Below are 27,004 nucleotides of genomic sequence, written 5' to 3' on the forward strand. Positions count from 1 at the left end.
ACAAACTGGTTGCTGAAAGCTGAATTTTTTTTCAACACCTGTAGCACATACAAGATATAATGACAATAACATGTGTGAATCAAACGGTCTCCTGGAAACAGTTTGATCATTGAATTAAGAGCAGTACTCTGTAATATACAATAGATTAATAAGTGGAGCTCTACAATAGCGTTCAGCACAGTAGATGAAAGCCATCTCTCCACTCAGTCACAATTCCTTCATTACTAGCTAACTCTTCATAATACTGCCTGCCCCTGTTATTCTGATAGAATAGATTAATTAGAAACTAGGAAGCAAAACTGTGATTTCAGAATTGATATTTGCCTCTTGATTGGACTGAAGATAATAGAAACTGCCTCCATGCATAAAATGATGAATGAAAATTAGGGAACTGGAGAGCTCAGTGCACAGCAAGAAAACACAGGCAAATAAACAATTTGCAAGCAAACCAAGAAAACATCTTCACCAATTAGACAACACATGCCCTAAATGTAGGACAATGGTTCTGTTTCCTCACCTCGCAGCATTTATTGAAATTGTGCTTTCTTGTGTCTGTGCATTATGTTTGAGTGACCTTTATTTAAATAGTATACTGATATAAACATGAATTTAAATGGTAAATGGCCTGTATTTGTATAGCGCTTTACTTAGTCCCTAAGGACCCCAAAGCGCTTTACACTACATTCAGTCATCCACCCATTCACACACACATTGACACACTGGTGATGGCAAGCTACATAGTAGCCACAGCCACCCTGGGGCGCACTGACAGAGGCGAGGCTGCCGGACACTGGCGCCACCGGGCCCTCTGACCACCACCAGTAGGCAACGGGCGAAGTGTCTTGCCCAAGGACGAACTCCCAACTCTTGAGCCATGATCGCCCCACAATTAAGTTATCCCACCACATTATTCTTTACTCCTATCACTCCTCTGTTTTGTTTTCCTGCTCTTTTTAAATCCACCTGTATTTCCATTTCTCCTTTGGAATTGGTTTCTATTTTTGAGCATTTACGTCTCTCTGCCATACGATCTTTCACCCTTCACTGTTGATATTTTCTCGCTCTCCTTGTTTTTCACCCTCCTCAATTTCCCTTAATTACGAAATCATTCAAGGTTTATAGTCATCTTAATTGACTTTCAAGCAAGAAGAAATGTGAAAATAACCCTCTAAGTCAGTAATTGGATACAGCAGATAAAAAGGGAGCGTGCTCAGGGTGTATGAATGACTGTGGCTGGTGCCACCGTGCCAATAAAGAAGGCAGCAATGATGTACAGTACCTGAAAGCACAATTTTAAGGGAAACCGCTTGAAAAGGGCTTAGAATATTTCAAATGATAAAATTAGTCAAACTCAAGACAGTGAAAAGACTTGAAGCAGGTAATACGGCATGTGCTCGGACATCTGGCTTAATGTCACCATTAAACCATCAAGATATACTAATTTTTCATGATGTCAGCTATGATAACGTGACTATTGAACCCCCCAAAATAAGGGGTATTACACACTCACCAGACACTTCATTAGGTACTCCTGTTTAACTGCTCATTAAAGCAAATATCTAATCAATTGGTCAAATGGCAGCAAAGCAGAGTATGCTAAAGTTCAGACTGAGCATTTAGAAGAAAGGTAATTTAGGCAACTTTGAACACACATAACCTTTTTAGACTTTTACAGAGAATTGTCAGAAAAAGAGCAAGTATCTAGTGAACATCAGTTCCCTAGATGAAAAGGTTTCGTTGATGCCAGAGGTCAGAGGGGAATGGCCAGACTGCTTTGAGCTGATAGAAAGCCAACAATAACTCAAATAACCGCTAGTTATAATCAAAGTATGAAGCAGAGCATCTCTGACCTCACAACACAACAAGCCGTGAAGCAGGTGGGCTACAGCGGTAAAGGACCAAGAACAAGTTAAGAACAAGAAGCTGAAACTATAATTCTCATGGGATGACCAAATATGGACAACAGAAGATTGGAAAAATGTGGCCTGGCCTGAGGAGTTGGAATTTCTGCTATGACTTTTAGACAGTGTGGTCGGAATTAGACATAAACAATATGAAAAATCCCATCTTGTATCAGTTGCTCAGGCTGATTCTTGTGTAATGGTGTGGGGGATACACATTTTCTGCCCTTCAGTACCATCAGTGGCCTCAGTTAGCCTAGCCTACCAAGTAATGGTACTCAAATGGCCTCTACAGTCACTAGATCTCAATCCAATAGAGCCCGTTTGAGTTGTAGTGAAATGGGAGATTCACACAAGTGAATGTTGACATGCTGTCATGCCAGCATGGACCAGAATCTCAGAGGCCACCAAGAATTTATGCATTTATGAGGGCAAAAGAGGCTTCAACTCATTACTAGAAAAGTGTAACTAATGAAGTGTCTGGTGAATATAGGGGTGTTAAAGGTGTTAAGTCACCTTCTTATTTTGGCTATACCAAAGTTAGCTGCAAATTTTAGTTCATTTGCTCAAATCATCATGCAGCAATAACGTAGGTCATCAATTTCCTCTTTTAACATCCCATTTTACACCTGCCCACCTGTCCTGTCACATGCCAATTCCTTTATCTGAGGAACAATGCATCCTGTAGAGTAAAACACAGCCAGACAATCAAATTCATCAAAGCTAAGAATCCTTATAAAATACATTACCTATAGTAAAAAATGCTAAAAGGTTTTAAATTAATTGAAGCTAAAATTATCAGAGCACATATAAAGGGATGATCTACTGTAACAGTGTACTGTTATTAAAAATATATATTCTACATAGTCTTGGTGTACAAAGACTGTGTAGCTCAGTACAAAGACTCATAAAAGTTTAAATGTTTAGGTTCAAATGATTAATTTAGAAGTTGTGCGATTATATTTTAGTTATTTCATGTTTATGCTTGGATAAGTGGTTGTGTGAACTGTTTGTGTTAAGATTTAAGTTGTTCATATTTCTTACATGAACATCTAGCTTGAAACTCTTTTTCCTGATCAGAGCTCTAAATATTTTTTTCTTCTAATGATGATCATATCTTCAAAACAGTTTTGCCCTAATGACGTCGATTTATGTCATAGTTTTTGACTTTTTACTGAAAAATCGGACTTCCTGATTGCTGTTGCTCACCTGTTGCACTGATTATTCAAGCTGGGATAATCCAAGCCATGAAAGTGCTCCTGCTAACAGTCGCCCATAGCTGTTTGTGTAGGAAAATAAATAAAAAAGTCAAACTTCTGGAACCCCAAATGCCCTCCTCCCACTTCAAAACCGTATAATTCTGCTCAACAGAAATCCGCCAAATGACTTTTATACATTCATTCACATTCATTCAGTTCGAATATTAGGCACAAGTAAACAAACACACTCATCAAAGTCTCTCCCCAGGAAAGATCTAATGGTGTGCTCCGTGTGCGTTTGTATGAGAGAAAACATGCATGCACCAGAGCATGTATATGAGCCCTGTCTTGTATTTACTTGATCCAGCATTGCACTGCTCCTCAGGGTGCTTGTCTCCTGGCTCTCCAACAGAGTCAGAGCCGAGGTAATACCAAAGAGCGCTGCTGTACACAACTCAAGTCCAGGCAGTAAATCCTCCCTCACTGCATTAGCTTCAGACAGAGCTGTTTAGCACAAGCTTACAGTCATCAGGCAGGGCAGTGATTGAGGGGAGGATAAGGGGTGAAGCACTATTACATGCTTGTAAGAGTAGCAGACCTGTAATTAGAGGGCAGACTTAAGGAACGGTGATTGGAGGTGGTGTGGCTATAGAGTGATGTGAGGGCTGAGGGTAAAGAAAAGATGAATAGGCAGAGGAGAACCACAAAGGTAAAAGGAAGAGCTGCGAGTGAAAACATAGCAGGAGCCGACAGGACCTTTGAGAAAGATTGGTGGAAGCAAAAGGGAAGAAGGTAGAAGTAGGTCAAGGCTAATTAGGGAGATAGATAACGGAGAGAAAGAAATTCAGCACTGCAGATGGAGAGCCGAGTCTCAAGTAAAGAGATAGTGCTACTATACCTTAAGCTCCAATTTAATTCCACTTAACGCTGAGGTAGGAACCATGTTTGTAGAATCATAAAAGGGGAAAAAGAACCTAATAACCTTTCAGTATATTGTAATTACAGTGGTCTTAGGTGGGGGTGGGGGGGGGGGGACTAGACTCTTGCACTTCTTGTGCTCTAATCAGACGTTGGAGAATCGAGCCTGTGATGGGAGACCGGACCAATCAGATCATTTCAGACCTGATCACAGGAGTAATGTAAAGTAGAATAAGAGTCCAAGTCCACACGAGAATTAAGATGTTGGAGGTATTAGTGGTTAACTGGAGAACTTTCAGCTGGGAGAGCTGGGTTCATGTTCCTATGTGAAGTTTAAAGTCAGAGTTGATTGTGTGAGCAAATGCTCATATGCTTGATTGCTGGGAGGGAGTTGGCACAAGAAGGAAGAGCTGCAGGAGGAGATCTGTCTATGTTGAAGATTCACCCTTTCTAGATTTCGGCTGCAGTTTTAAGACCTGATCCCACTGAATGCATCACGCACAACAACAAAAAATCTCCCAAACTATGACCGCTGAACACATCAGAATGCAACTCATCAGTTTGTTTGCTCATAGACAGACAGACTGCCTTCGTGTGTTTTCTTTTAATGGGCTTATTAGACAGCACTAGCTGCTCGTTAGTGGAACAGCTGGCATGATGGGCATTTAGATTCAATGTAGAGTCACCCATGTCACTCCGTGTGAAATAATTTTGTTTGGCTTTCGTCATTTTATCAACCTGAAGGACAGCTGCAAAGAGGACTACACCCTGATTTTGGCATTCTGATGCTGCAAAATGTGCATTTCCAGTGGGACCAGTGTCACTGGCTGCAGGTTTTTAATTTGTCTGTGATTCTACAAAAAGCAGAGGTTTGTTTAGTCGCCAGTTTGGATATGAATGATATGTTGTATGCCAGACTAAACACGTATGGTCAGCTAGGCAAGATAAGGCAAAAATTCAGCACAGCTGTTTTCTTGCAGATGTTTAACAAGTATCTCAAGCTTGTTGGCAACTCCTTCTTTACTGATCTTTGCTCTCTCTCAAGTCTCTCTCCCTTGGATATTCACTGCAGACTCCTAGAGTTCAGTCAGTGCTGTGCTTATGTATGTTTTGGCCATTTTTATCCTCTTCCTTTTGATATCAACATAATAACATGTTACAAATTTGTTTTATACTTTCATCTTTCACCCTTTCATCTCAAAACGGCCTGCTCTTTCTTCTATATTCCCATTACGTATCTCTAACTCCATTTATTTCCTTTTTTTTGTATCCATCTCTGTCCTCGGTGTTCCCATGTATCCGTTCAGCTTTGGGGACGCTTCCCTTTCATCAGCTTCCACCCTGGAGCACATCCCGTCCTCAGCTGTGGCGCGCCCTCGGCCCCTGGTCCGGCAGCAGAGCCTCCAACAGCCCCTCACTCACCAGCCTCCTCCGGGTCCCAACGACCCCCCAGTCACCTCGCAGAGTCTGGGCCAGTTGCACACAGGCCCAGGCGGGGGGGGCCACCGTGGGGGCCCGCGGGGGGTCCGGGGGAGTCCGGCTGGAGCCTCCCGGTACAGAGGAACAGGGACAGGCCGATCAAGGTCAAATCCAGGCAGCTGGGACCACATGGTGGAGCAAATCCGAACCCGAGGTCTGGATGTTAAGTCGTTCCTGTAAGTACTTTACTTTCCTATAAGTAAAGTTGAGGATCATATGTGCAGCACTGCAAATACAAATTTATTAAATTTAGTGCACCATTTCATTGTAGTCTCTTAAATCCTGCCTTCAGTTTTCAAATTATCGTTTGTGTGCTGGAGTGTGATCTGTGGCATTGTCAGTCTTCAAATCCTGTAAGTAATAGTATAAATAGTCGAATGTGAAATTACTTTGTAAAATAAAAGTTCTGCTTTCAAAAGTGTACCGAAATATAAATGTTTAATATTACTCATAACAAGAGAAGTATAGCAGGAATAATAAAATGGACCCGTGAGTGTCGCACTAATACATAATTATCACTATATCATTAATGTTTAAATAGCTTTTTGCTGCTGCAGGTGGTTGACGGGGCTAATTTGAACTGTTTTAAATGCACCACATTTGTGGTTAAGTTGATAATAAAGCATCTCTGTACGTAAAAGTAGCGGATCAAACTTCCTTCTGAAATGTAGGCAATTAGAAGGAACACACTCAAATTTTAAATACTCAAACAAGTAACTCAAACGTTGCATCCTACTGCTGGAACGTGGTGCTGTTAAATCTTGTTGAGTGCTGCTGAGAGGTTTTTTGTTCGCCCCCCTTTTTTTCACTCATGCCTGACAAAATAAAGCTCTCAGTATAAAGCACCAGAAACCGAAAGAGATTCTTCATGAGTGTGGGATTTCTTGAAGGGCTGCCGAATAAGCTGTGGTCTAATAAAGTGACAAAATGGCAAAGCGTGTGCTTTTTACACAGGATGGAACCAAAATCAACTGCAATCCTCTACGGTCTCTGCAGAACTTCAATTTATTAATTTTGATGAGGTTGTCCCCAAGAGACTCATTTAAATGATTATTTTCAGGGTGTAGTGATATTAATATGCATGTAGTAGAAAAGGTGTGTGTCGGGCATCAAGGGTTTTAACATATTAGTTTTTCATTGCTGTTAATTGCCAATCATGTAAATGTCTCAAATAATAGGTGATATTATCTTCTCTTAAGGTATTTTATAATCACTTTCTAATGTTCTTCAGCTCCCATTTACATTTATTTGTGTTTATTTACTTGTGTATAGTTTTAAATTTTACAAAAACAGCGCTGGCACATGCAAAAGTTCAGATTTAACATCTGTTTATTATCATATATTTAATATATTTTTATAGTAATTCCAGCAGGTCATAAGAAAAACAAACTTGATTTAAACTTGTCTGGTCTGGAACTGTGCATCACCACAGCATGCATATATTAACTACACAGCAGTACCATAAAATACAAACTTCTGTTTTTTTCCCTATTACGTGCATCTTTTATGTCTTGATTTAGGTGGTATAAAACAGCCAGATACCGCAGGATAGCGTTAGGCCTAACAATAAAATAAACAATCTTTAAATATTCAGATTTCAAAACTTGTTTTCTTCTAAAGTTTTTTTCAAGACAGACTGATAGAAAAAATCCAATCATAAGCAGAAATCTTATAACAAGCCCAACCTGGGTTACAAAAAAATAAAGCAAAGTTAGCCAAAGTCACGAGTGATTTTTCAACACCAATTTTCCAACTCATTCTTCACTGAGTAGAGAAGCTTCTGGTGTGCGATGGTCAGTGATTGTTTTTTGATACCGAGCATGGAGAGCCTTCCTCCACCCCTTAGCTTGAGTGATAGATTACAGATGATGTGCTCTGCAAAGCAGCCTCATGTAAAAGCTCTCCTTCCCGCCTGACCGCAAACATAGATGCTCACACACATCCATCCATACACATAGCTCTTTGCTCTGTACCTTTTACATGTCCGCCCATTAGCAGTGTCTCCGGGGCTATTGACCTCCCTGCCTATGTGAATCATCATTCAAATAAGGCTGTGCACATCATGCACACGAAGGTGGTTGTCCCTGTCCTCGTGAATCTCGTTGGACCAAACACGCCAGCGGTTGACCCTGGAGGTGGTGGGAGAGGGAGACGTGGAGGTGGGTGGGGGCAGTGTGGGTATCATGCATTTGTGATCAGTGGTGTATAAACAAGCAAAAGCAGCAGTTTCACCCTCCAGCTGTGACCATACCTGTCACGCAGTGTAGCATCTGAGCTGCTCCCCTTTCATTTTCCAATCAATAGACCTGATGTAGGTGGCAATGATTTCAGCGTGGAGCACGTGTGTCTTTTTTTTGGTCATCTATATAAATCCATTCACTTTATCGATGAGCGTCATGTAGATGCTGTTTACACATCCCCAGTGGGCTGCAGCCTCTCAAGTACTAATGTGTTCCTCTTGTTGTCAATACTACTTCAACAAAGAGCACCTTGTTTGGTCGGGAGCACTCCAGAGAGTGGGGACAAAAAATATGAAATGTGCAGAGATGAGAGGAGGAAGATCAGAGAAAAGCTAAGAAGAAACTGGAAACATCAGGAAGGAGATAGGATTCTTTCTTTTTCTTTTTTTTAAATCTTTTGATCCTATTTAAATCTATTTATGTTTCTAAGCTACATGCACGTCGACACGTGAAGTCAGCGCTGCCAACGTGACTGGCTCGCTGCTGCAGGAGTTAAATTTTTCCAGTTCAATTTTTGAGAGAAAATAAACATTTGGGTCTCTGCAATTTCATTAGCACCCACCACTATCTGTTATTCACAACAAAGGCATTCAGATAAACGTAAGACAGCACCTAATCCACCAAATAAAAAGTAAATAAATAAATAAATGTGAGGCTGAATCTTTTATAGCTAAGCCTAAAACTAAGCCAGCTGATGTTAAGGGCTGCAAGACATCAGAAAAAAAAAACATGTTTTGAAGTTGGATTTGGCTTTTAAGGGAAGAGGTAGTGGTGAAGAATACTATATGTTAAGGTTGTCCTTGGATCATGCATGCTATGGTAAAGGGTTGTAAAAAATGAAAAATAAATGTGGTGAATGGAGAAAAAAAGCTAGAAGAGTGTACAATATGTACATACATGTGACTTACTGTCTGTGACTGTGAATCACAAGGTTAGTTGTGGGCAAATGCTCATTTGTTAAGGGCACTGTTTGCATGGCTTTGAATTCATGGCGCAGTGTTGTTCAGTAAAATGCATTTTGGATGATTTCAGGCTTGTTTAGAGAGACAATAACAGCTGCAAATGAACATTGTGTTTCTTTGTTGCAGGTATGCTTGCACCTCTGTTTTTGTGGATTTTCTTTTTTCTTTTTGCTTTGCATGTCATTTGCATGTCATTTCAGGTGATTCTGTTTTTCTCTGAGACAATCCAAACCTTTCTTTTAGGGTTTTCTGTACAAATATTAGCATATTTATTACTCACAGAGGCAACATACAGTGGTGTTAAAAAAAATGTGATCGCCCCCACTTATTTATCAAAAGTTATTCGTTGTTGAACATCACTTTTGTTATTCTCTAACAAACAAAAACAATAGTAAATGATAGCCACATATACAATGTCAGTGCAGTGTTGTGTCAGTGTTAATGAACTGAAGAAATTCAGCTTTGAAGCAATAAATTGGCTGAAAAAAATCTCTACTCATCCAAATGCTACAGCATACAGTACATTAGGCAATCAGAGGGATTACACATTATCTGAAATGTTACAAAACTTTAATGTAATTCAAAGACCGGGTGACTTTTCTTTGCAAACTCACGGCCTCGATGAGTTAATGGTAAAGAACAAAACTTCCCTAATAACTTAAGGTTTAAATCATTTGTGTAACAAACAGCACTGATAATAAAACCAAAGAATGAATAAATACTAACCTGGGATCAATGAAAGGTTCCGAATTAATGGTGCTTCCTTGTTACCTTTAACAAGCACACATAATCTACACTGCCAGACCAATAATAAATCACCACCTTCAGCTGAGAGCCTTATATTGGCTAAATTGCTGTGTAACCTTAAGAAAAACACTTATCAATGAAGCTAATTAGAAAAAAATGTATATGGGTCAGTGGGAAAAGGGTATCATCAGGGCAAGAAGAGCGGCAGATGGATGCACCCATGATGCTTAGTGACTATCATACAAGCCTGTTGGGGCGGTGTTATCGCCGGGGGTTGCTTCAGTTGGTCAGGCCCAGGATCAGTAATCTTAGGTGCCCAAAAATGAGATAAGCCCCAGACCAGGATGACCCGGTTCTCCCATTAATGGATTTTTTTCTTCCATGATGGAGCCGGCATATTCCAAGATGACAATGCCAGGATTCATCAGGCTCAAAGTGTAGAAGAGTGGTTCAGGGAACATGAGAGATCATTTTTACACATGGATCTGCCACCACAGAGCCCGAACCGTAACCTCACACAGCGATCCATCTCTTGTGTAAATTAATGCAACTCTCAACAGAAATAAATATAGTGATATTGTGTAACCTTATATTATGTAATGGTAAATGCATGCTGCCGTCAAAGCTAAAGGTTGTCCAACAAGGTATTATTTTCTTCTGGCTAGAAAATGTATATTAGTGTAAAAAATATATATGCACATCAAACTAGCTGGCAGTCACATTTGGAATAAGGGGTCAGGTTATGTACAAAGGTACATGTCATGCATTAAAAAATGAAGTGTTTTCCAAATTCACTATAAGAAAATTACATTTTTGATAACCAAAACTGTCAGGAATACAAGCATTCATGTCCTATTAAAGAGCCTTTGTATCACTTCGTAGCTCGCAGGTTTGGATGGAGACATTTAAAAGTGCAGTTTGGATTGAACATATGTTTAAGATGAAATATAATAGTGTCCTCACAGCAATCTACCACCTCTCTCCCACTCTCTGTCTTTGTACATGAATTGTGTGCCGTGTGTATCTGTCGCTGCTTGTTTTTGTGTTTTTTGGATGTGTGTGCCCCTGTGCCTATTTGCCCACATGCCTCTATGGTCTTGTGATGTCCTGTCTGTCTGTCTGTCTGTCTGTGTGCGTGTGTGTCCAGTGAGGGGAAGATGGTTGTTCTGTCTCTAGCAATCGGGCTGGCTGAACAGGATGACTTTGCCAACCTCCCAGATCTACAGGAAGCGCCAGCGAGCAAAGAAAATGAAACCACACCAGAGAAAAGGTAATGAGAGAAAGAGAGAGGGGAATGTGAAGAATGTGAGTTGTTAAGCACAAAAACAAAACGAGCAGCCGAGGTAGCTGCTTGTCATACGGTGAAGAGGTGTGTAATGGATTGTAATTTTAAGCGGGGCAGGGCTATTTATCTCCACTGTGGTGATGAAGAAGTGCGCAGCGTACAGTAGAGTCACCTGAAAGATCAACACTTCATGGCAATTTTAGTCTTGCTTGAAATGCAAATTATTCATAATAACACTATCACTAAGTAGCATATTACAAACCAACAGTTATGTATTTACTGTTCTCATAAATTATAACTGTATTTAAAGATGTAGACCTTCTTTCAATTGTAAGGTTTCACATTATCAAGACTTGGTAAACATAATCTGGTCCTTAGCAACTGTTACAATGAGCTAAATATAACTACAATGCATTACATATTACACTGTGTGATTTTTTACTTATTTAACAAAAACTAAGCCAAAGTACAGATGCAGTGTGTGAAAGATTAACTACACCTTTATAGCTTTTATAGTGATTTAAAGGGTGAGTAACAGCCAGGTGCTGGTAATCAAGTGCAGTTTGATTAGATATCATCAGTAAGTGTGAGCATCACTATATGAAGGATTATATGGCCAATTTGAAGTCTGTCATTCTACAGTGAGAAAGATTATTCTCAAGCGGAAAACATTCAAAACATTCGCTAATCTTCCCAGGAGTGGACATCCCAGCAAATTCGCCCCAAAGTCAGATTGTGCAGTATTCTGAGAAACTGTCAAAAGAGTTACATCTCAGACTCTACAGCCATCAGTTAGCATCCTAATTGTTAAAGTTTATCATGGTACAGTTAGAGAAAGACAGAACAGTATGGCTTATTTGGAAAGGTTACCAGGAGATCAGCTGTTCTATTTAAAAGAACATGGCAACGCAGCTAATGTCTGCAAACGTAAATCCGAGCTAACGCACAAGACTTCTGAAGCAGATGATGTTCGCAGTCGTGTTTGGTGAAAGCCAAACACATCAGCACAAACACCCCATATCAGCTGTTAAGCACTGCGGTGTTTGTGCTGTGCTTTGTTTGGCTTTCACCACACTGGGCGATGATTTGTGCTTGTTTTGGACCCACAGGACCTCTGGCACTTTGCAGCCGTTGAGTCGACCATGCTAGAGTCAAATGTGAGGCCATCTGTCTGACAGCAAATCTGCAAAAGAATGATTGAAAAGAAAAGAAGTGCTTCAATGGCCCAGTTCAAAGCCAGTCCTCAGCCTCATTAAAATGTTGATCTGGGACTGTGAAACATCTGTGTATGAATAAATCTTCACAAACTTCCAAGGATTGAAGCAAAATGTAAAGAAGAGCGGGCAAAAATTCCTCCACAAAAATGTGAGAGGATGATAACGTCCTACAAAGGAGCGATTGCTTCGAGTTTTTGCTGCTGAAGGTGATTCTAGAAGTTGCTGAATCGTGGGGTGTGCTGGGGTGTGTTTCACACACTGTTTCTATAGTTTGGCTTAGTTTCTCTTAAACTTTCTGTTAAATAACGACATGGTCTAATATGTCGTGTTTTGTTGTTCATCTCAGGTTGTATTCATTATATTTTATGACCTGGTAGGGATCAGGTTTAAAATGTCCTGGTGTGTAGAGTCTTAGAACTTAAAGAAAATTGATCAGGGGTTGTACTTTCTCTTTACTTTGACAGACCTGTGAACTTTTTATATATGTAACCTTATTGTTATTTCAAAGCCTATACTGCCAGCACTGCAATTCTGTTTAATAGTATGTCCTTTGTCTTTTTTTCCAAATAAAATAAAAATGTTCAATCTAAAAACAAGCCAGCCTTTTAAACTCCACAATGTACAATCTACTTCTGATGTAGTTATTTTGCATTGTGTAAAACTTCAAAGCATTTGGGTATTAAGATTGTTAATCATCTTACAACAGTATCAGTGTCACTCCCAAATTCATTCTGCAGTCTGACAATAAGACCAACATGCTGCCTCAGTCGTAGAGAGCTGCAGCAGGAAACTTGCAGCAGATGGTCTAAACCCCACAGAGCTCTGATCTCAAAATCACAGAGTCAGTCCGGGATTACCTGAAGACAGAGGACAGTGAGACAGACTGTGGCAAGTTCCCCCAAGATACTTGATACAACCTGTCTGCTGTATAACAGTATAAAGACTAACTGTGCATAAGCGTGGTGCTGTCTGAAAGCTTTATTTAGTGTTGTGCTTTTTGTACAAAGGTAACTAATCAAAATACTCATGGCGTTTTCTTTCTTTTTTAATCACCCAAACCTTTAGTGTCTTTTCACTCCTCTGAGAAATTCACCCAGAAATAATACTAAGAAAGTGTCTTTGGTATTCTCAGTGGGCAGCCCTGCTTGGTACATTTATATTAGCTGGGTTTCTACCTTTAATTATTAGGTTTTTCCAGCTTCCAGCACTAAAGAGCTTTCATTTCTTTTGCCTTTATTTTTACCTTTATGTTTTCTCAAATTTCTGTTTTGCATACCCACATTTTGAGTTCCTTTATCCCATTTTTCATGGCCTGTGTTTTCTCCATCCAGACCTCTGATGGTTGGCTTGTCTGCATCTCTTCACTGGTGGTTTGATCTTTGAGTTGCAGGCATACGGGAAGGGCACCCTCATTATTTAGGAGTAAGATTCCTCACATGAAACACCCGTCTAAAAATATGCTAACCTCTCATCTACCAGTGATCTCAGAGCAGCCGTCAGAGACTAGCACAGTTTCTCAGCTAGTGAACAAAGGACTGAACAGGCTGCTCGCTTATCGCATCTGTGTTTGACGGATAAAGTGCTTATCCCACTGTTTTGACACTACTGGGCAGAGGATAAAGTAGAGGTGTAGTTCATCATAAAGGTGCAGTTTTTTTTTCGAGGGCTCTGTCTGTTTGTTATGTTTTGTTTACCTTTGCAGAAATTCTGCTTTTGAATTGCATTAAGTTTCTTAAATGCTCAGAGTTTTCCCAAAACCTCTCTGCAGTGCATATTAGTGTGCCGTTCTAACTAGGTCAGCTGTGAATTTGCGGTTGATGGAAAACCAGAAGTCTCTCTTGGAAGAAAAAATGTGATAAATGTTTCTTCTTCCTAATGTTATTGCTACAATTATCCTTTTATTTTTTTCTTTTAAAATTTAATATCAAATATCTAAGGACAAGTCAGGGAAGAGGACTAGCCTACCTCTTGTCCCTATGCTCTCTCCCTCTAGCTGTCTGGAGGTCTGTCAAGCACCCAACTCTAATCACAGCCAGCCTGCGAGCCTCTACCCAGAGGGCTTGCGTGGGCCAAGTTGTCTAGTGTCCTTCCACAGCTAATAACAGCTCTCCATCATCATCTCTGTCCATCTCCCTCATCTCTCTTGTCTCTCCTGCTACCTCTTAAGCTCCCTGTGCCCGTCTGTTCACTTGCTCCTGGCCGTTTTCACAGCGCCCAGCAGCCTGAGTACGACGCAAAGAGACGTTCCGGCCAAGAATATATCCATGACAAGACGAGAAGCCGTCAGACAGAAAGCACGGGAAACCTTTGTTCTCCGCTTTGCAGAGAAATATTCAGCAAGATATAAATACACACCCATGGAGGTCTGAGGTTCTGTTTGTTTATTAATGAAATCAAGTACAGCTCAGAGCACAAATATCTACAGACGTCTAATCTGATAACAGAGAAATGACAGGATAGAGACAAACGCAGTGTGTGCTGTGTATTAGCACAGATCCATATTTGTTGAGACAAGGTTAGTAATTGCGAGCAAAAGGAACATACTGTAGCACTAATATTATAATGAGTATGTTAGCGCAAAGTGCATTCATTCAAATATATATATATATATATATATATATATATATATATATATATATATATATATATATATATATATATATATATATATATATATATATTAGATAGATAGATAGATAGATAGATATATCTATCTATATCTATCTATATATATATAAGCAGCGGGACTGAACCAAATCACTGAATGCGTGGGCTGCTAAACATCTCTGTAAGGGCAACTGCAGAGCCGATGATGACTCTTTGTCAGTTCAGTATTCTGGGCCATCTCTTTCACAGTAGGCAGAGTCATTCGAGCCATTAATATGAAAATATTAGTGCAGCTTTAATATGTTTCTAGGATTCAGTCACTAGTTGCTAATCTACATCATCTCAGCTGCAAAGCAAATTATTGGCACGAATCATATCAGAGCCCCTCATCCAAAGAAAAATATGTCTACAATAATAAAAAGATCTATCTTTTGTCTGCTCCATAGCAGCACACTGCAGCCGCCTTTAAAAAATGACTATGGAGTTAAAATAATAAAAATGTTAAATGACAGTAAGTGTGATGATCCAGACATCTGTGGTCACAGCACTGAACCAGCTACTGACAGTGACTAATACCAGCTGGACGCAATAAAAAATATCATATGATCAATTTGTCGCTTGGATCACTTTTACGTAACAAGGCAACATTTTGTTTTTGTCAAGTGAGAAAGCATTCGTTGCTTTCGCACTCAACAAAACCTGCAGCAAGCGTCTTATTGAAAATGGGATAAATGGCTCATGATAAATGGAAGAAAATCCCAATTTCAGAATAAGCAACGATAACCTAAAGGACGTATATTTGTTTAATTTTCATGTTGTTGCGATGGCAGCAAAACATGCTGAGTCGTACAGGGTGAATCAGTGCTGACAGAGATACACCGTAGTGCAATGCACTCAGACATTAGAGCTGCTTATCAAAGCTTTGGATATTTTGTTACTGTCTGTGACTCATCTAAAGCCTGAAATACTTGCACAGCATCCTGTTTTAATTGTTGAACCTCACATCACCTCTAAAAAAAAAGTGTGTCATGTTTTGTGAGAAGTTTAAATTTAGTGTTTGATTCAGGATACAAAGCCAGTGTCAATACAGTGCTGTGCAAAAGTCTTAAACCAACCTTCATTGCTTAATATTTTGTTGAAGCATCTGTAAAATATATATGTGAATACAGTATATAAGGCAAAAAAAAAAAAAAAAGATGTACAATTCCAACGAGCCTGAAAATCAATATTTGGTACGAGTACCTTTATTTTTCAGCACAGCCTGAACTCTCTTAGGCAAGCTTTCTTTTTATTTCTTTAAGTAGTGTTCAGAATAGTTCTCCAGGCTTCTTTAAGGACATTCAAAGCTCTTCTTTAGATGTTGGCTGCCTTTTCTTCCTGTTCTATTGAGGCCCGGGCTCTGGAGAGGCTAACCCATGACTGATAGTGTTTCAATGTGTGTTTTTCTATCCAGGTATACTTTTACTGCGTTGGCAGTGTGTTTAGGATTATTGTCATGAAAAATAAAACTGTTAACAGTCAGACAATATTGCATGGTGGTATTTTTCTGTTGCAGAAAAAATAGTTGCATCGATTTTGACACGTTCCCTAACACCACTGGCTGAAACCATGACAAAGCTGCCACCATCCTTTACAGATGGCTGTAGACACCCACTGTTTTCGTCAATACACTCTGCAAATTTTTACAGTTATTTGAACCAAAACTTTCAAATTTGGATGCATCTATCAATTAGACCTGTTGTCACTGATTTCAGTCCAGTTCTCGTATAATTTGGCATACCTCAGCCTTTTCTCCCGGCTTCCCTTCCGTAAGAACGTCTTGTTCACAGCCACCTTTACACATTTCTGATGCAGCTTCGGAAAACAGTAGATGGAACAATTGAAGGGCCATAAGCCAGGGCTTTAGGCTCTGTGGCTTTGTTTGCTAGATTTTTTCCTGTTTATTAAAGACATGACTTTCAGATACTGTTTATCAGCTGTAGATAATTTTTTTGGCCTGCCATTTCTTTCTCAACTAATAGCTTTTTGGGAATCAACTGGTTAGTGGAAAAATGTAATTTTGTGCTTGCCAAACTGTTTTATCAGTGTCATTTCTCATCCCAAAACAGCCATGAATAATAATGAAAGTAATAACAATAAAGAACATAAACATAAAGTCACTGAGTCATGGTCGCAGGACCATGACAGTACCCCCCCCTCAAGGGCTGGCCCCCGACAGCCACAGAAACACACCACCAGATCCGGGCGGGCGGCAGGGGGCCCAGGACGGAGGGACCGGGCCAAGACCAAAGACGGAGGCCCCAGAGTCCCAAACAAATGTTCACAAAAAAAAAAAAAAACTCACAGGGGAGCAGAGTCCAAAACACAGTTCAGGTGGCCGGCCAGGGGCCCGATAACACAGGAGGCCGGGATGGGACAGTTCAGGAGGCCGGCCACGAAGAAGGCCGTGGAGGCGCACAAAAGGTTCAGGAGGCCGGCCGTGCGGAAGGCAACGGCGGCCGCTCAGGCGAAGAGGGTCCGGGGGCCGGCCGTGCGGAAGGCAACGGCAGCCGCTCAGGTGACGGCGCCCGGCCAGTAGCCTAGCCAGCGGTCCAGAAAACGGCCGTTTAGCTCCAGACCCAAATGAGGCTGGGCCAGGCGAGGCTGAGGGCACGGAAGCCGGGACCGCAGCAGGCGGAGATGATGATGCAGACACGGAGGCTGGACCAGACGAGGATGCAGACACGGAGGCTGGACCAGACGAGGATGCAGACACGGAGGCTGGACCAGGCGAGGCTGATGAGGACGCTGAAGCTGAGGCTGGACCAGGCGCTGCGGGTGAAGATGAGGATGCTGTGGCAGAGGATGCGGGCACGAAGGCTGGACCAGACGAGGATGAAGCCGGACCAGGCAGGGACGAAGCCGGACCAGGACCGGGCGAGACTGAAGCTGGACCAGACGAGGATGCAGACACGAAGGCTGGACCAGACGAGGCTGAAGCCGGACCGGGCGAGGATGAAGCTGTAGCTGAAGCTGGGCCGGGCGAAGCTGTAGCTGAAGCTGGGCCAGGTGAGGATGAAGCTGGACCAGAATCAGGCGAGGATGAAGCTGAGGATGGAGCCGGGCCAGGCGTGGATGGAGCCGGGCCAGGCGATGATGGAGCCGGGCCAGGCGATGATGGAGCCGGGCCAGGCGATGATGGAGCTGTAGCTGAAGCCGGGCCAGGCAAAGCTGACGCTGTAGCTGAAGCTGGGCCAGGTGAGGATGAAGCTGGACCAGAACCAGGCGAGGCTGAAGCCGGGCCAGGCGAGGATGAAGCTGGACCAGAACCAGGCGAGGCTGAAGCCGGGCCGGGCGAGGACGAAGCTGTAGCTGAAGCCGGGCCGGGCGAGGACGAAGCTTCAGGCTGCGGCGTGGCAGTAGCAGGTGGTAGCGCTGCAGCCACAGGTGGAGAAGCAGCCACAGGTGGAGAAGCAGCCACAGGTGGAGAAGCAGCCACAGGTGGCCGGACGGGATCCTCGGGCCCCCCAGCTGATGTGGCAGCCGGTGTGGCATGAGGCCGGACGGGCTCCTCGGGCCCCCCAGCCGAAGAAGCAGGAGGCCGGACGGGCTCCTCGGGCCCCCCAGCAGGCGAAACAGGAGGCTGGACGGGCTCCTCGGGCCCCCCAGCGAAAACAGCCGCAGAACCAGTGGGCACCGGGGCCCCCGGCACACATGAAACAAAACCAGTAGGCACGTGGGCCTCAGGCACACATGAAACAAAACCAGTAGGCACGTGGGCCTCAGGCACATTTGAAACAAAACCAGTAGGCACGTGGGCCTCTGGCACATTTGAAACAAAACCAGTAGGCATGTGGGCCTCTGGCACACATACGGAGGGCTGCAGCTGCGCAGAGCACTGACCCTGCTCAGGCAGTGACAGCCCGGTGCAGGTCACAGCTGGCATCTTGGCCTCCAGGGGTCCAGAGTAAGCTGAGGGCAGTAACCCAGCCTCTGGGGAAGCCCCGGAGTGAGCAACAGTCTCTATTGTTGCCAGCTTTTGAGGAACAGGTCCGTTGTAAAACAGTTCATCTCCCTGCTTAGAAACAGCGGTGGAAAAATAGTGTGAATGTTGTGACTCAGCCATTAACTGAACTATGGGTTGTAGCGAGGCTAGCGGTGGTGGTGGCTGAGTGGCTAACTGGAGCGGCAGCAGAACCGGTAATTGTGTCCGTAGGGAGGCTAACGGTTGAGCTGCAGACTGGGAAGCTTGTGGCTGGACACAGAACTGAGCCGGAGAATGGCAATAAAGTCCTGGCTCAGAAGGAGCGGCAGAGAAACAGTCTCTCGGTTTTACAGAGGGTTTGTACACGCCCACTTGGGAAGGATCCGTTACCACGAAGGTAGGTAAGCGACCCGTACAGTCTCCCATCCCGCTCTGAATAGCCCCAGAAAATAAAGTCCCGGAAACTGGGGAAAGCAATGCATCCCGCTCACTCACCGCATCGGGCTGCTCGAAAGTGAATGCAGACGGGGGGTGTAGTCCAAGGTCCAAAAGGAGAAACTCCCGCTCCCACGAACAGAGCGAGCCCAGAAGCCATGGGAGACCGGTCACCAGACGCTGTAGCCGCCTCTCTATAGCGCGCTGGGACGTGCCACCCGGGCTTTCCAGCCACAGGTCGATCAGCTCCTGTGTGGCATCGATGAGTGTCTCCCGTAGCTCCCTGGACGGGTTAAGCGCTGCTGGGTCCATGTTGTGGTCGCGTCATACTGTCACGGTCCGGGGCAGCGGCCGTGTGGAGAGCGGAAGGAGGACTCAAAACGCAGCACTTATTCAGGTGTGAGGGTGATTTATTGATAATATCCAATATAAAGTGGGGATGGTAAAACAGAACTAAGGATGAACTAACTGGGAGAAACTACACAAAGAAATAGCAAACCTGAGCATGAAGGAAGAACAGCAGGGAGAGCACGCAGGGGATTACACCAGGTATGAACACAGACGACGCGACGAGGAGCAGAGGAAATCACACACTATAAGTACACAAAGAGACACTGGGAAATCACACACAGGTGGGGGAAACAGCTGGACCTGATTAACCTGACGAGACAGGGGAACACTAACACCAGGGACCAACAGAGGGAGCACAAACCCAGAACCCAGTGTCTAAAATCCCAAACACAAACCATCCCAAAACAGCCATGAATAATAATGAAAGTAATAACAATAAAGAACATAAACATAAAGTCACTGAGTCATGGTCGCAGGACCATGACACATACTTTGAAAGACCTTCAGAAAACCTGGAGAATATTGCTCAAAATCGCTTTAAAAATTAAAACTTGGCAGCAAAATGTAAAGAAATGAGGGGAGGCTCAAGGCCTTTGCACAGTGCAGAATTTGTAATATTTCAAGTCAAACCTAAATACACATTTAATTTCCTGTTGTTCTTTTATCTGTAGAATAAAGCATGCCTCTTTTTCTAGGTTAAACTACATGTCCTGTAATCGCTTATGCGTAGCTCCATGTTATGTAAGTCAGTTTGGGTCACCGTGGTAGACCAGCCAAAACCCTGCAGCGTACTGGACGTAATCACCCACCTGCAGATAACTATGATGGAAGCTCTGAAGCTGTTTGTGTTATTATCATCTCAGAAAACCATTGTTGCATGGCGGAGCTGCATCTTAATGAGTTCAGAGATCCACCACACACAGAGATGCAGCAGAGAAATAAATATGAATAAACCCTTACTGGCCCCAGACTCTGAAAGCTGAGTTTGTAAAAGCTGTCAATACTTACTGCGCACTGCTTCCACTCAGTGCAAGCCATGCGCATGTCAATGCCTGTTCATTCAAATCAAATCATTATGATTTATAAAACTGGAACTGAAAGCTACACAGCTTATCATAGCTCATCCAGCTTTCACCTTCACAGTGGAGAGTTATTACTTTGACTGGTTAGCAGTTAAAGACCACCAACTATTCTGACAACACACTTTCTGATTCTTCTATTTTATTGCAGTTTTTTAACTTCTGTTTCCCAACTCAATATTTTAGCTGCAAATGATACAATTAGGAGATAGTACAACATTCATACCTAAAATCAGCTTGAAAGTCAAGTTTGTGTGTGTGTGCATCAAATGACTGAGATTTTTAAATGACGACCATCTCATTCTCCATCAAGCCGACTCTAATATCTAAACAGCCAAACACACTGCAACAACTCACTGCATTGAGGCATGTAGACATGGCCAAGTTGACCTGCTGAAGTTCAAAGTGAGCATCAGAATATGGAGAAAGAAGAATTCATGGTAGGTGCAGGATGGGGATTTTGGGATCCCTTATCACGAATTAATTACCATTTTAAAAACGCCTACCTGAGTATTGTTGGTGATCATGTAAGTCCCTTTATCTTCTGATGACTGATGGCTGCTTCCAACAAGAAAATGTGATATGTCACAAAGTTCAAATAATCTCAAATTGGTTTCTTGAATGTGACAATGAGTTCACTGTACTCAAATGGCCTCTACAGTCATTAGATTTCAGTCCAATAGAGCACCTTCCTGTAGCAACTGTGTGATGCTATATAAATTATATATAAGCTGTGTCCACGTGCATGTTTATATAGTTCACCTGTGCTCTGATCTTTAACAATCAGTACCACACACGAGAAAGTTTGTAGCTAACTGGTGGAGCATATAGCAACCAGACACAAGACTATGGAGCATAAACAAAGAGAGGTATTTATAGAATCCCTAAATAAATGCTCTGTGTCTACTAAGAGTGTAAATATTTTGTTTGCTAACATAACCTTCATTACAAATTTATGTTGTAATAGCGGGTAAGTGTTGTGTCTGCAGCTTGTTCTGCTGCAAACAAGTAGCCAAAAATGAAAAATATCTCTATTTATAAGCTTTCCTAGTGTGTGAGCGCTTATTATTTTATGTTTTTTGCCCAAAGCCTGAATAGAAAAAAGGCTTAATTAGAAGACTCTTCAGAGATGAAGAAATTTAAGCCATTTTGTCCACCATTATGTGACATTTAATGGGTGTAATCACAGTCTTGAATGTCTAAATTGTTCAAATGGGTGGGAATCAACGTTGTAATCATGGCAGCGGTAATGTTGTACAGTATAAATCAAGCAGGAAGTTGCTGTCACCCTTTGTCAGATGGCATATCTGAATCTTTCAGTTGTGTGCCTGAGCCAGCAATCAGGCCGAGTCAAGCTTCTTAATGACTCCAGGCTGGCCAGTGGTCCCCATGGCGGCCTCTGAAGCTGCCAGTGGCCCTGGGAGGAAGGTTGATTGGAGGAAAAAAAGCAATGTAGGTCAGCACAAATGAAATATCTTTTAAAAAAAAAAAAAAAAAGAAAAGAAATACTGTCAGAACAAAGTCTGGAGCTCATTCACCATTTCCCTTGTTGCTGCTTGTGGCTCTGAGCAGGGAGCTGATTTTAGAGAGGCCACGAAAGGAAAGTGAGGGGAGTGTCGCAGTAAAAGAGACAAAGATCAGCGAGGAGAAAATAAATAGTTTCCATGACAGTAAACTCACCTGATCTGAGTTTTCTTTATGTTTTTCCCCTCCCAGTTTTCAGATGCAGAAGATGTCACTGCAGCCCTCTTCATGCATGAATTTACAACAACAAAAGCTCCATCCAGTGGATAAATGTCAAGAGCAAGTCAGTGGAAGTCTATTCAAAGAGCATCAAAGCAGTCCAGCACTGTCCATGGCTCCATTTGTTGTATTAGCCTGTGTGTTGAGGGGGGTGGTGCCCGAGTGATTTGTCCCCGTTGGTGGGGAGCGCTGACATCGGCGCCTCAGCCTCATCCATCATGGGATGTGGGACCTATATTGTGTTTCATGGTCTCCTAGGGCTAGTGTATGATCAGCAAGACCCAGATACATGTTTATGGAGACACACTTCCTATTCAGGCCCAGAAAGTAACTCTCATCCCTCATCTTCTCACCCATCCATCCAATGTTGCTCCCTTGTCCTGTGCCGCCCATTTCTTTCCCGCCTCACTCATCAATTTCTACCTTACCCTCAACTGCTCTCACTGTGGTTTTTAACGTCACTGTCACCTGTCCTTCATCTTGTCTCCATCTCTCCTAGTTTCCTCCCTAAGTTAACTGCACAACCTTGTTTCCTACTTGCCTTTTGCCTAGCCCTTTCTCCTTTTCCATTTCTATCCCCTTATTCACCTTATCCTCCTTCTCCTGAGGGTGTTGACTGACATTGTGATGTGATGATGTCACATCAGCACTCCTCTGTCAGTGTAGATAACTGTCAGCTTGGGCAGACTCAGAGAAATCTGCTTCATTTCCAAGCACCAGAAAAAGCAATGGAGGTCCCCTGTGGACAGTTGCCCTGCATTGGTATACATTATTTTCTTTTTTTTTTTAAATACTAAATATAAATATAAGCACAATTACGCAAAGACTTAGCTCCAGTTCTTAAACATAGCTCTGTTTTGTTTTGTTTCTTTCTTTTGGGGGGGGGGGGGGTTTGAGGGCGAGGCTTTGGTTTTCTTTTTTTTTGCTGGTTTCATTTATCTAGTCAGGGACCACAGCTGAATGGACTCTAACGAGACACAGTGAAGCAAAACTAAGGGACAATCAAAATAAAATAGGAAGTAACAAACACTGAGACGTGTGAAGTTAGCAGACATGACTGGGTAGACAGAGAGGTAAATAAAGATGGAGACAAGACTGACTTCCACATGAGACGCTGAGCAGAAAACAGAGACAAAACCAGAACATGAAAGGGAACTAATATCACACAAGAAACCATGAAACATAAATGTAGGTTAAAAAAAACTCAGAGGTACCAGAGAAGAACTAATTCAAGAGTAAACAGTACACAGCTTGAACTTAAATCATCTCCTAAAGCAGAAGAAAGAATCAGGAGACTCAAAACGCTGGGTCAAAGACCCAGAACCATGACACAGACAAGTTGCACTCACTGCCATCTCATTTATAAATTAAATTGCAATTATTTGCCTTTGCTAGTTCGCCTGAGAGTGATTGTAGTCCGAGTTAAAGTGCAATTGTTTAGAGATAAGTTTCCTCCCACCAGGCAGCCTGTGCAATTATCTTATCTTGGTCACTGTAGCTACTTATGATCAGTCAATAAATGCCAAAAATTCAATACAACCACCCGGCAACCACCTATTTTTCCTTGTCACGAGGAGGTTGCCATGCTATATTTACTCTGGTGTAACTGAGCTGTTGAAGTTTACTGCACATTGTAAAAATGTATTAAGGTTAATTGTCAAATAAGTTATAAATACCAATTCGACCCTTTTAATATTTAAATAAAAAAAAAACCTAAGTAGAATGTAAAAATAATAAAACCTAAGCTCATGTTGTCACTTTTAAATAGTCACCTTGAAGACAAAATATTTATGATTTAATCTGATGAATCTATTGCTAAACATTTAATAAAGGTTTTATTGCTGATTTCATATTGTGTATTCAGAAAACAGAAGCTCATCAGCTGCTTCATAAAGTCTGCATATAGACCCTTTGGTGGCACCTGTAAGCAAACAGAATCCATGTAATTGTGCAGCCATCACATTGTTTTCTTGTGTCTCAGCTATAAGGAGCTGTGTTGTGACAGAACAGTGGGATCAAAAAGATTTAATTACGGCCATAAAATGAAATAAATAAACACACTCACTGAAATTATCCTCATCCATTACGTTTGTAATGCACACATTGCTTTGCCTGCATTGAGTCTTCTGTGAAGATATACTCTCCAACTTGAGCTTCTTAATGAAAATTTCTTCCTTTTTTTTTTTTTAAATCCAGTCTCTTCCCCAATAATTACTTCTATGACACACCTTTGTCAAAGCCAGATGAATGAAGCATGTTCCTTTCATTTATTCACTCTTTCTTAATCAGTGCTCACCAGCCTGTCCAGCAGACAATACACATGTTACACAGAAGAAGATAAGATTTCACTGCATTGTCCCCGGGGATGTAATGACCTGCTTTGTCCAATTACTCAGAAGGTGGCTTTCAACTCAGATTGAGGCCATGAGGTCAAAAGTCGGGTTTCAAGTTTCACTCTGGCAGATCGAAGTGGTTCTCCAGGGGATGCTTGTGTGTGCTCGTGTGTGCGCGCACTCCTGTGTCTCGTTTTATAAACTTCTGATTGTTCGTTCGCATTTCCCTACCATCGAAACAGCAAAGTAACGAGAGCTTCTTCAGTTCGATAGTCTAGAAGGGAAAAGAAGGTAGAAGTCCATAGTTGCCCATTTCTGTTTTTGCCTGTTGTTTTGCTGGCTGGAGGTTATTCTGCACTTTCTTTTGACATTTATGAATCAGCCATTTTCAGCGTGAGCTCACACGTACATGGCGGTATGTGCTGAGGTGTTTTCGCATGTCACAGGGGGTTAGAAGAGTGTAGGTATGAGGAAGTCAAAGAGTGTCTTTCAAAGGCATTTCTAAATGTTTGGTCCCTTTGCCCTGCAGGCTTTTTTTTTTTTTTTTTTTGGTGCTATTTTTAATATATGCCCCTCTCTGAGGAACTTCCTTGGATTTCATTGCCCTCTTTTGAAGGCTCCTGTTACCATGGTTACTTCACCCCTGTGTAAAATACATGATGGTAGTGAGTACAACCTTAAGTGGGAGCACACATTTCAGTAGTCATGGTTACAACAACCTCTAAAGGATGAATTATGTAACTGGTGTTGTGTTTCAGAAAAGATAGTCACTAGCTGGCAGAAAAAGGGGCAACTCGTGGCTAAAGATATTTTTACTCCTCTTTGGAGAAATTCTTAAGTTGATAACCACGGCATGATGCATGTGAACACCTTTTTTATTTTCTAATGATTGCCAAAGTAGTGTATGTATTTCTGCTGCTGAATACAGATAACTGCAGAGCAACATTTCAGCTGTTTAGTGAGAATTATCCTGGAAGATAATTACTCTTTCTCCTCGTTCTCTCAGAGTAACAAAGGCCTATTTTTGTCACGTCTCATCATTTTCTTTATATCACTGCACGTAAAGCTAATTTGGGGATGTTATCATGTCTGTCTGAAATATTATGCAGCTGCTTTGCTGCAACCTGTGTGTGTGTGTGTGTGTGTGTGTGTGTGTGTGTGTGTGTGTGTGTGTGTGTGTGTGTGTGTGTGTGTGTGTGTGCGCGTGCGTGCGTGCGTGCGTGTGTGTGTGTGTGTGTGTGTGTGTGTGTGTGTGTGTGTGCGTGCGTGCGTGCGTGCGTGCGTGCGTGTGTGTGTGTGTGTGTGTGTGTGCGTGTTTGGCAGTGAGTAAATATGTACATTGACACGCATGGATGAACTCACCTCCCTACCACACCCAGTAGCCTCAATGTCTCCCAGGACATTACCGTCAACAGGCGTGATTCGATGACACAGGAAGCAGCAGCAGGTTTTTATTTGCAGTTCAGGCAGGAAGGAAATGAAAAAATAAAAATTTTAAGGCAGATCACCCAATAAAAATTTTAAGAGACCTATTATGTTCATTTTCAGCTTCACGTTTTTATTACTGAAATCTTCTAGAGTATTTGTGCATGATCTACAGTCCACACAACATTTTAGCTCCTGCCTCTTTAATGCACTTAATGTTTGCTTTTTTCTGATTGGAGGCTCCTCTCCTGTCTTCTGTTTTGTTTGGGCTTTTGAGCATTGTCACCTCCATTTGTCAGTATAGGTTCTGAAAACAAGCTGGAAACATACTGAATAATATAGCTGGTTCATAATTAGCAAAGTTAACTTTTGAAAGCCACCTTTAAAAATTAAGACTAAGCGCAAACATCCACACAAAGAAAGGACGCTTGGTAAAATGATGGGTGGTTGGGAGGTCTGTGTCTGAGGTGATGATATAGGGAAATCACATTCAAGAATATGGGGTTAAAAACCAAATTTTTAGAGGAGCCTGAAGCCTGCTTTTCAGAAGCGCTGGTCTTCTTATTTGTAAGAGTTTCCACTATTATAGCAGTATCTAAAAAAATATCTGATTGCAGCTGACTGCACTCTGCTGGACAGAGATTGCTGGTGTTGTACCTGGAATCGGTTGGTACTACTGGTCCAGTTTTAGACACCTTTGGTGGTGTCTCCCATCAGAACTTGGGGACGTCTAGTCCATATGTTGCACAGATGTTGCTGTACACTATCCCAGCCACTTGGTTGTGCCTCCTCGTGTATGCAGTCCCAGCTTGCATCTTATATCCTACTGCTCCCATGGTTCTGGGTCATTTGACCCAGCATTTCTTGTTTCTTATATTTTGGTATTCTTCTGTATTATGATTTATGTTCTTATTCTTTTGTCATCCCGTTTTGGTTATTATCATATTCTATGTTTCAGTTTATTCTGGTTTAGGGTTTAGTTCTTAGGTTTTGTTCTGGTGCCCTCGTATTTCCTGTAGGTTTAGTTCAGTGTCAAGTCTGCGTCTTTGTGTAGTTGTTTCTTGTTTCCTGTTTTATTGTGAAGCTCCATGTCTCATGTGAGTGTATTCAGTTTTGCTT

At 42.2% G+C, this 27,004-nt stretch overlaps 1 protein-coding gene across 4 annotated transcripts in view; it reads left to right on the plus strand.

The window, feature by feature from the left end:
* Positions 1–27,004, plus strand: part of syt7b (synaptotagmin VIIb) — a 133,834-nt gene that overhangs the window by 81,401 nt on the left and 25,429 nt on the right. For 3 of the 4 annotated variants that reach the window (XM_080884073.1, XM_080884075.1, XM_080884077.1), the window contains exons 5-6: positions 5,326–5,673; positions 10,594–10,716. In XM_080884073.1, the coding sequence (XP_080740199.1) occupies positions 5,326–5,673; positions 10,594–10,716 (471 nt within the window). The remainder of the gene's footprint in view (positions 1–5,325; positions 5,674–10,593; positions 10,717–27,004) is intronic. The other variant, XM_080884076.1, reaches the window with a different exon arrangement.

This window comes from Rhamphochromis sp. 'chilingali' (assembly GCF_963969265.1).
Source record: "Rhamphochromis sp. 'chilingali' genome assembly, chromosome: 6".
NCBI classification, from domain to species: Eukaryota; Metazoa; Chordata; class Actinopteri; order Cichliformes; family Cichlidae; genus Rhamphochromis; species Rhamphochromis sp. 'chilingali'.